This window comes from Gavia stellata, chromosome 3, assembly GCF_030936135.1.
Source record: "Gavia stellata isolate bGavSte3 chromosome 3, bGavSte3.hap2, whole genome shotgun sequence".
Classification (NCBI taxonomy): domain Eukaryota; kingdom Metazoa; phylum Chordata; class Aves; order Gaviiformes; family Gaviidae; genus Gavia; species Gavia stellata.
The window spans coordinates 21,105,211-21,116,370 of NC_082596.1; the positions used below are offsets into that span (position 1 = coordinate 21,105,211).

General features: G+C 39.9%; 1 protein-coding gene across 1 annotated transcript; it reads left to right on the forward strand.

Annotated features, from left to right (window-relative positions):
- The first annotated feature begins 3,190 nt into the window (after positions 1-3,190).
- On the forward strand, positions 3,191-10,930 carry ABRA (actin binding Rho activating protein). Its single transcript, XM_009815314.2, has 2 exons — positions 3,191-3,939; positions 8,994-10,930. Exons 1-2 carry the CDS (start codon positions 3,191-3,193, stop codon positions 9,469-9,471), a joined length of 1,227 nt encoding a protein of 408 aa, XP_009813616.1. The 3' UTR covers positions 9,472-10,930.
- The last annotated feature ends 230 nt before the right edge of the window (positions 10,931-11,160 follow it).

The window sequence follows — 11,160 nt, forward strand, 5'->3', positions numbered from 1 at the left end:
TAAGCATTAAGTCTGTGAGACTATGACCAGTACACCAAGGTCAAGTCCATTAGAAAAAACCCCTCTCTTTATTAACAAGTTCTTTGAGATGTGCTGTAACTTCCAAACTTTCCTCAGGAATGTAATTCTTTTTTAGTGCCATGAATTTCAATAAAACTACTTGCAAAGATGGTATGAGAGTAAAAGTGTCCAAGAACCTCAACAGTAATTACAGTAATAAACCTAGCAGAGGCCTTTGTAACAAGGACAGTTAAAAGCAATTTTGATTTGACAAATTACATTGAACCAATCTTAATCCTTTTTTACAGCAAAGTAGCAGGCTTTGGAAGATCACAGAATCACAGAATGGTTGAGGTTGGAAGGGACCTCCAGAGGTCAGCTGGTCCAATGCCCAAAGATGGTCAAGAACAGCAGATGCTACACATCTTGATATTCGTCAGGATTTTTTATTTTTATATCACATGCAAAATTCATTGGAATAGTACAAAATTAACTGGAAAACCACATGAAAATAAATAGCAATATCTCTCTATCAAACTGAATGTGTTCGTTGATTGGGCCTACTTTATATTTACCTGCTATTTTCATTGGTGATTCCAAAAGTGGAATAGACAGGACATTTATGAAATATGACTCGAATTGCAAGAACGCTGGAACAGGGATTAAAAATCAAATTGATCATGACAAATTGAAGAAGTTATCTGAACAAATCAGAACACAATTTAATAACAACAAAGATGGTCACATATGAAGGAACAGTGAGCTCTGTGAATACAGACAGCCATTTAGCAGGAAAGCCATTGCAAACTTTGGCTATTACAAGTAGAATATGAACCAGGAGCACAACGTACAAGACATCTCTTCCTTTTCCGCACTATGGGTGAGTTTAAGCCAGAATAGCATCCCCATTTTGGGCATCACACTTGAAGAAAAATGTGGATGTAATGTAGGGAATCCAGAAGCTGGCAAAAGCGTGATCAGGGATCACGAAAACACAAGAAAATTTGGGAAGAAGTGAGGTCGTTTAGAAGACTGAGGAGGGATACAGCAGTCTTCGCAAAAAAAGGCTGCCTCAAAATGGTGGGATTTGTATGTTCTTGGCAGTGACAGAGGCTTAAAGCTCTGTGACAGATGTTGACGTTAGACCTCAGAAAAGGTTTCATTTAAGCCAGTGAATCACTGGAATAGATTGCCTAGGCAGAGTGGGGAGTGTCTACTGCTGGTAGTCTTTAAGAACAGGTAAAACAGGAACCTGAACACATGCAGGTGGACCTGGCCTTACACTCCATGATTGTCGTTCCACAGTCACTTAAGTTTCACTGCACTCCTTCCCTGGCCTCACCCCTTACCTCTGTATTTAGCTTTCAGCTTATTCCTAAAGCCTTGACCACCCTTATACTCAAGAAATCACACGGAGTGATATTATGAGCTGGTGTCATACTCCTATTCGGCATGTGCATTATTCTCTTCTTTCCCTTGCATCTTCCTTGTATATTAGGGAACATACACTGCCCTGTGTGCATGCATGCATGCACATGTGTACTTTTTAAACACAAGAAGCTCCCATTCCTGATTAGCCTTAATGTGCCACCAAAATAAATGTTTGGTAACACATGCTTCTTAATCAAGTTGCATCAGTACACCTCACAATGCCATTTCCCAGTTATGATGCAGTTGGTAATAGCTGAGATTGTACAGTATACAGAGGTGACACATTTCTTTCTAAAATAAAAGTATGAGTAAACATCTAATAGCAACACTAACTTACATTATGTCATCAGTTTTGAAGAGGAAATGACCCCACAGATTAATGAGGAATTCTGCCTAGAACTCAAAGCTGTGATATAGTCTTACACAATTAAACAAGAGCTAGATATGATCTAAACTACTTCAAACAGCCCAGCCTTTAATAGAGAGAAGAGAAAAAGGCAGAGTACTAAGAGTCCATATTTATCTCTGGTGTAACACCAACGAAGCCAACAGAATTCCTTGAAGTTCAGTGTGCCTCAGAGTGCCACATGGCAAGTGCTGCAGGTCATCCTGTAAGCTGCAAGGTATGATGGATGGAAAAAGCAATGCCATTTTCCATTCCTATTTGGGAAACATTATACTAAGAAATAAGATACCACAGGACTGTAGCTCAGAAAATGTCTGTTTATTAGTATGTAACAATTGATGTATCAATTCATTACATAATTTACAAATCCAAATATGAATACACTCCAGGAAGTCCCCCAGAATGAAGAAATCATAGTTTCCTAGGAAATTTGATTTTTTTCTATATTGTACATACTAAACATAATTATGCTGTAAATAATATACAGGTAAACAGTAAGTTTTATATACAACTTCCTTGAAAAAGCAGCGAAGTATGCAATAGGTTATGCTTTATTTTTTCAAAATCCTAAAATTAGGAGATCATTCATCCATCTGAACAAGTCAGACATTATACTAATCCCCAGACTAGAGATAGTGATTCCCTCATCTTCAACGCTGACACCAAACATGATAGTGTTCCCAGACTCCCCTGAAGGCACATTCTAAATAGACGGACATTAATAGATAATGACTGGGAACAGAGCACATAAATGCCTTCTAAAAAATTAACAAACCTGGTTTTCCTTGGACATATGAGCAATAAGAAGAAATCACCTAGCATCTCTTTAGAAAATGCATATAAAAATTTCTCATTCATAGTCTGCTTCTGGCTTTACACTCCATGATGAGGGCCACTATTTACTTGTGATGATGAGGGGTCTCTGCTGTGGCCAAAGTTGTCAGCAACTGACAGCACTTCACATTTAGCAGTTTCAAACACTGTTCAGTATCTCTAGCCCAAGTTCTGCACTTCCAGAAGAACAAGACCCTTGCCAACAATTTGAGAATTGAGCAGTCCCAGGGAAGGGGGACTAAAGGAGCTGTTAACTTCCCACTATTTCCAGCGCGGGTCTGTGTCACCCTGTTCACATCATGCATCATTCATCTGCTGTGATGAAATGCAACCCTGCGTTTTAAAAAAAGACCTTCGTAACAGTGAGGATACTATATCTTTGTGAGAAGTGTTTCACATATTTTCCATGGGCACGAACTGCTCCTGCTTCTATTTAAATCTCTGTAGCTCTCTTCGCAGAACATTATTAACTTCAGGAAGTTAATTCAGAAGGTGCTTAGCATAAGAGGAAAAGCCAGCATGGCAGCAGACAGCAACATGGCTCCTGAAGAAAAGCCGAGCACTACTCCTGCAAAAAGGGCTGTCCACAAGATCCGAATGGCCAGCCTAGTCTTCAGCTTGGCGCGAGGTTGGCAGCAGTGGGCATCTGACCACCACATAAAGCAAACCCAAGAGCCCTCTGGATGGGTCCCCCCTGAAGAAGACTCATCAACTCAGCCTGTACAAGACAGACCCTTTGAAAAATGGCCAATTCCATCTGTCAAAAGGGACCAAGGAAAAGACGACGAAAAATCCTCAGCAAAGGAATCAGTGACAATAAGAGACGCTGAAAAAAATGCAAGGGAATCAGAGGAAGCCCTCAAGAAGTTCAGCATTAAAAGCAAAGAGGTGACCAAAACAGTTGTAAGCAAAGCTTACGAACGAGGAGGTGATGTTAGCCTCCTCAGTGGAAGATACGAGAGTAACGATAGTAGCTCAGAGATAACCAAGCTCAAAGAATCAAGTGCTATTGACAAAAATCTTAGCGGCAAATTATCTCCAACCATAAGGAGAAAGTGTTCAAATGTGGTATCAGAGCTGACCAAGGGCTGGAAACAGATGGAACAAGAGGACAAAGAGGGGGCTAAGGAAGAACTGCTGCTTAAGTGTCATGATGACAGCCTGGATGCAGAGGACAGTGGCTATGGGGAAGCAGAGGACAAACTCGAGCAAGAAGACAGTGACCGAGAGGTGACTGCTGTAAGGATTAAACGACCTGTGACATCCTTGTAAGTAAAACCCCTTTATTACAGTATCACAAATGATCAGTAGATCCGGAGAGAGGTACAGGTGTCCATGAGGAAGAAGGGAAAAACAAAATTGGTAGGAAATGGTGAAAGAGAAACTATTACTCTTGTAGGAAACAAAAAAAAAAATCCAGAAAACCTTTCACATATCTCTCTGTGCTTAGGTAGTTAGTCAACAACGTCTGACTATAGCCTTAGGTTTTCTGTGCTATATACTTAATAGACACAGGAAGTCATATTTGGGAAATGTTAACTATATTTAATTTTCTGGATTTACTGGTTCATTGAACTACTTACTTCTTAATACTTTAGTCCACATTTCAGATTAAAATCTCTCACCTCATCAAGAGCCCACAGCTATTCATTTATTTCATCAAATGTTAAGTCTAAAGCAATGTACCCAACAAATAATATCTCCAAATACTTATTCATTATTTTGCTTAGTATGAATTGCACATATTCTTGGGAGTAATTAGCAGAGAATGTCCAAAATAGACACTGCAGGAATTACCTTTAAGTACATCTTAACAAAAGCTGGATTCCCTGCTTCTCTTTGGAAGCTTCCCATGGGTTTGGAATTCATCAAGTCAAAAAATGGAAACTTTCACAGGAGCTGGGACCCCAAACATACATTAGGAAGCATCCAGCCTGCCTCAACACCTGCAGGACTAATTTGAATCATGCTATATGTTATAAATCATTTGACAAAAAGGAACATTTCAATCATCAATAGATTCTTCAAATTGAATGACTCTCTATGGGTACACTGTCATAAGGTGGGGGGGAAGTACATTCATTAAACATGTTGTGGAAGTAGAAGTTCCTGACGTACAGACTTCCTTATGCCCATAAATGGCGTGAAGGAAAAAGGAAGCAGATTCTGTTACTTACCTACATAAATATTACAGGTTCTACTTCAAAAATTGAATGAAGTAGCAATCAAATTCACAGCATCAGACAGTTTTGAGTAATACTTCTTTCAGTAAGAGGTTCATGCTTGAAGATTATTGTACAGCAGGCACATATTAAATTTGGAGCCCAGGTAGTAAACAAGTAGAGTTCAGCCACAGCCATGCAGTCCTTGGGAAGTCTCCCAGAAGAGCAGAGGAACAGCAGAGGCTGGTAGAAATTCTCTAGTTTCCTTTCCCAGAGATCTCCAGTGAAATCACCTTTCCAGAAGATGGCCACAAACAGTTGTGCTGTGGCCAGACTTGCCAGTGGGTAGCTGCCAAAGTAATTCATCACTCTTTTGTTGGTAAAAGATTAAAAGATCCATATGTGCAATGCTGCAAGATGGGAAACTGTAGGCAGCTGTTATAGACACAAAACAGCTAGCAAGGTAGCAGGAATCAGAGGATCAGGGCCAGTACGTTCATACCGTATCCTAATCGCCATTTCAGAAATGAAGAACTGGGACTAGCACTGACGAAAATGGCAAAAGACTTCGTGATCCCCCTGCAGACAGGCAGGCAGGCTGTAACATTCCCACTGCTCTGGTTTTACACCTCACTACTAACCAGCGTTTACCATAACCAGCAACTATGACTAACATAGTAATGGATCTCAACCATATGGTACTTTTTAGCACAGCTATCTGAACACACAGTTATTTTAACTAGCCAGACTGGGGATTAGAATGATGCTTTGCTGTACAGCTGACCAGTCACCTCCCACAAGGAGCAAACAGTTAATAGCCAAACTGAAAAAAAGCTCTCCAGTAACCTAGAGCTTGAAAGTTTATGGCCCCTGCTTTTGGGAGAGACCGTGTGCACTGTCCTTTGACAGAAGTTAGGACATCAAAACAAAGATTTCACACATACAGTGGGGAGAGAGGATACATTTGCAGCAGATACTATCTGTAAATAACCTCAATTAAAACAAATTGCTCACTTTAAAATGCTATAGTAGAAACAAAATAGCTACCTTTCTGCTAAACTTTACATATACTTTCCCCATATGTCTAATTTTAGTGCTACTACCTAGGAAAAAAATGATTAGCCGTATTTACTGAGGTGCAAATGGTTGAAATAACACCCTCTATGTTGTTTACAGCTACCTCTTCCACTGAAATCTGACACAAAAGTAATTTTCTGCACTTACAGTGCTGCTATCAGGACTGGATTTCTTAACTACTCATTTTTTAAAATTTTTTTTTATAGCCTCACATTACATTATTTCAGCCTGCTACTTTTATGAACCTGTCAGTGTGGCTTAATCTTCTTCAGAAAGACCATAAGTACATGGTTGTTAAAGCAAATCTTCCATTTTCCTTTCTATATTCCAGGAAAAAAGCCAGGTTGTTGTTTTTTCCTTGCATCAGCACCTTCATAATTTCCAGCTGCAATATTTACTAGGATAAGGTGCCTTAGCAGAAGGCACATTCACTCCTACAGGCCTAGGAAACGCTATTTCATCTCTGCTTAGGAGCCAAAGGGATGCAACAGTGATATGAAACTCAAAACATTAAAAAGGGATGAATACTTTTCCCCTACAGAAAGGATCATAGGGAACATGGAACGTGGACGTTGTCCTCCTGGAAGTTCAGAATGTATTTAGGGTGATCATTCTGGTTAACAGGTTAACTTAGTTGATTGCTACAGGTAAAGCACTTCTTACATTAGATTAACACTCACAACCTTCATTTTGGATCCATAAATCCATTGTGTAGGTGCTGTACAAACACGAAAAAAATGCTTCGACTTGTATACAGTTTACTATGTTAACTTGTGGTTAAGGTAAACAATAGGCAAAATTGCACTTTGACCATCAGAAATGGTTAAATTAGAAGATGCATTAAAAAAAGATAGTAACAGTAAGGTTTTTCCAAACCCACATGGAGCACCATAAAAGCAAAAGGATAGATAAGGTGGTGTTTTTCTCAACCACTTGAGGAGACGATTAGGATAAGAAAGGTGATAATAGTATTCAGCTAGAAAAGAAACTTAAAGGTTTCAGTAGGAAAAGAATACTTACTAGACTGTTAAATAAAAAGAGGTAACAAAGCCTTTACAGTTACGCTATCTCACTCACTGGCTTCTTTCCCCTCAACCCGGGGGAATTGAAGCTCCAGGACTTCCTCAGGGGTCATGGCCCTTGGAGAGAAGGGGAGGCAGCTGGCTGTGGCTGAGGGATAAGCTCTTCGTGATGGGATCTGCTCATCAGCTCCACTGAGACTGTTGGTATCACTTCTTCTAAGCAATTTTGATTCACTTTTTTTCCCCCCACCTTCACTGATACCTTCCCACGTGAAAAGCTGGGGAAGCAATCAGTCTGGGCTTAAGCTGGAGTTAGGAGTGCCTTGGCACAGGGTTTCTATGGCTTTTGGGAGATCCATAGGTTTCAGGAGACAAATTGCTTTGCATACCCAAACCCTGTGCCCACAGTTCCTCTGGGCAATAAAGCCACAATTCAGTGCAAGGGGCAAAGGATCACAGCTTTCCTTTTCTCTGTATGACAACAGCTTATATACAGGAGGATTTAGTTTATCATTGGGAAACAAAATGGTCTAGCTTTACCCCACTGATATATTTTAATGCTTTCCTGCCAACACCTACCTGTTAATCACTTGCACGCACAAAACCACAGGTACACACACACTGCCTACTCTCAGGATGCTCTGCAGTCACACCACAGAAGAAAGGTGTGTTTACTTGGCAACACCGTGTGCTAGATTCTTCTGATGCTTTTCACCATATTGATGGGGAAGAGTATCTTGGAGCTTTTTAAATACAGTTTCTCAATATAGCTAAGCCAATCTAATGGCAACTCCACAGCTAAAAGAGTGGTCCTGCTCTTCTACTCCTTCTTCTATCCCTGGCACTAAGTATCCGCACTTCTTGCTCTAGCACTACAGTGCTGCCCAGTACTGGCATCCTTCTGGGCACAGACCTGAACCAGGGACTCCTCTATCAGTCCTATTCTCTCTTTCAACGGGCTTAGTAGAAAACAAAGGAATGCCCAAACAGCAGGGAAACAAAATTTTCTGCAGGTTTGCAGTCCTCTGTACTGCTTTGCTAACTGTATTTTGGTTCTCTGGTGTTAGTTAATATTCAGCGGACATTACGGGGGAGGTTTCAGAGCAGCCTTCTAGGGAGCAAAAATATGAGAAAACAAATTATTTTGGCACAGCCACAGCGCAACATACTCCCCAGCCGAGCTCTGTACAGACACAATGACAGGATGTGGACAGCACAAAGACTAGCTCAGACTGTCTATACCTCCTCCACAACATGTGAGATTGGCCACTAGAGGAAAGAGTATCAACAATTTGTCTGTCTGGAGTCATTCAGCAATATAATATTGCTACGCACACACACACAAAAAAATCAATAAGACCTCTGAAGGTCTTTCCTCATCCTTTGACCTTGACACAAATCTCAGTCGCCCTAAGTTTCTGTCAGGCTTGTATCCTGCCAGTGGGAATGTGAATTTTGGACTTCAACACTTGTTCAGAACCATACTTCAAATACATAAGTGTAGGCAGAGCTACTGCACTCTATTAGATCTTTGTTGTTTTAAATATCGACATCTATTAGAGGGGACAGATTTTTACAGACACTACCCTCTGTTTTTCAGCCAAGAATAGCTGAGGACCCAGTGCGTACACCTGCAGTTACTGTCAGCGATACCATCAGGGCAGGCAGATTTCAGGCTCTGCTAGGCAGGCAGAAATGCGGAGCTGCCTGACTGACCAAAGGTATAGAAGGTGCAGGTAATCAGCAACATAATGTTTCGCCCCCCTACAGCATTAAGTCATTCTGGGCAAAAGTTTGTCAAAATGGGCTCAAATCTAGGCTGGAGGGTGGTAATGTAGATGAGATCAAGCTGCGATCAGTGAATTTGCTTTTGAGTGCAAACTGGAACATGGACTAAAAGCCCCCAAAGAAGTCATGCAGACGTAGTGAACTCATGCCACCTGGTGGTTAGCATCTCGCCTGGAAAAACATGGCAACCGAGTGAACAGAAGCGATTAGTAGTAGAACTCTGTAATTAAATGCTGAAATGCCAAGCTCAAAGGCCCGTTTTATTTCCTTCAGCGCAAGCAGGTTTAGCGAAGAAGCAAGCACCAAAGCCCACAGGAAATACAGCCCCGTCAACAGCCTGAAGGACAGATGGCAAGAATGGGCTGACCAGCACATCGTAACACAGAAGCTGAATCCCTTCAGCGAGGAATTTGACCGCGAGCTGGCCATGTCCACGCGCCTGCACAAAGGAGACGAAGGCTACGGCCGTCCGAAGGAAGGAACCAAAACTGCTGAAAGGGCCAAGAGAGCCGAGGCCCACATCCACCGGGAGATTAGAGACATGTGCTTCATCATTGAATCAATGGCTAAGCCACAGCCTGACGGCAAGATCCAAGTCACTTTTGGGGAACTCTTTGAGAGATACGTTCGTATTTCGGATAAAGTTGTTGGGATTCTCATGAGAGCGAGGAAACATGGGCTGGTGGACTTTGAGGGAGAAATGTTATGGCAAGGAAGGGATGATAATGTCGTAATTACTTTATTAAAATAAGCATGCTACAACAAGAGCGACTTGTTTTGGAAAACCTTTCTCCACTTCTCCCTTGCTATTAGCGTTTGCACATTTTGAATACAAGATCCTCCCCGTTCACCCACACAGAAAAGACATTGAGCGTTTTTCTGAGTACTTATTTTACAGCTACTGCATGGTAATGCAAGCATCCAAAAGGATTTTTCTCTGTACCAGGAGGGCTTGCAGGACAATTCAGTTAATTACTACATGAAAAATGAAGAGAAAAATCTATATTGAATATAAAACAGCTGAATAAAAAAAAAATCATAGCAATATAAATAGCTACAAATGAATTCCACTTTTTACTTTTTCTTACATTCAAGATCTTCCCAACTATTTAAACTGGGATGTCAGGAATATAAACCATCCAGATCAGAAGCTCAATGACAATATAAACCCAGACCAAGATTTTGATCTGTGAAAGTGATCTTGTGCACATATTTCCTAATTAATCTACTTAAATGCACATAAGAAGTTTTATTTGAACACAGAATCAAGGTTACATTTGTTTCCTTTACAAACAGGATATGCAAATACTACTGCAGTATTATCTTGTGACAGCTATTGACACAACTTTATCTTACATATCACATACAAACTAAGACAAAATCCTTCTTTTTATAAATGAGGTTTTATATTTAAGGTATTTATAGAACTAATTTATTAGATAGTTTCATATTTAGAGTTATGGATGTTGGAGAGAAAACACCCAATAGAATGTAATGCACAAAAAAAGTTTTGAATAGATAGCCACATAGAAAATACTTCCTATGCAACTTTGTGCGATGTATCATCTGATTATCTATGTAAATACAGTTCTTATAAATACAGGGGAAAATAACATGTAACATAAAAAGCAGGTACTTGTACTGTTGTGTATAGTAAAAAAGTGACTACAATCAGCATCTTCCATTGAAATGTACTGCTGTGAGAAAAGATACAGAAACAGTGTTCATAAATAAAATCAGCTAAATTTAAGGAAAATGGTGTTCCACATTGCACAGAAACACTGGCCTAATTTTACAATATTTGCCTTTTGAACCATTCTAATGTCACTGAAATAATGTATTTCAGTCCAGGTGATGCTGAAGAGGAGTAAATGCTAATGAACTAATGCTTCTAGGTCTTAAAATTGTTTGTATTATGCACAAATCTGACATCACTGTTTCTCTAAACTACTACTGTAAAAATAGCTATCCTGGTAAAAATGGGCTTCATGTGAAAAGCATTTGTTTTGGAGCAAGATGCCTGGACAAGTTATTTCCATAATGAAAAATAACTGTTTTTTTTCCCCATAAGATTCTTTCAAACTGAAAGAGCAAATATCTTCTTACAGAAGAAAAGGTATATCAACATCTTGTCTCTGGGATAAAACAAGTATTGCTAACTTATTATGAGAGTACAGGTACTCCAGTTTGAAGCTCCAATGAACACATAAATCAAGTATTTTATAAGTTAGTGATACAAGAACTGATTACTATGTCTATTGTAAGTCTATGTAAATCATTAATGTTTTAGGTACAGTTATATGTTGTGAACCTAAGGAAAAAAAATAAAATTACAAGATGGATTCAGTGGAACCCATTTAACAATGTTTTCTTGAGATCTCTCAAACTACTCAAGTTGACCTGCAAAACTGGCCTCCAAGTGTAATACTTACTTATCAGA

What these genes read in the sequence shown, in the direction of transcription:
- ABRA (XM_009815314.2), top strand. Translation starts at nt 3,191, where the DNA reads ATGGCAGCAGACAGCAACATGGCTCCTGAAGAAAAGCCGAGCACTACT. An exon ending in AAACGACCTGTGACATCCTT is followed by an intron (nt 3,940 to 8,993) that starts GTAAGTAAAACC and finishes TATTTCCTTCAG; the next exon opens with CGCAAGCAGGTTTAGCGAAG.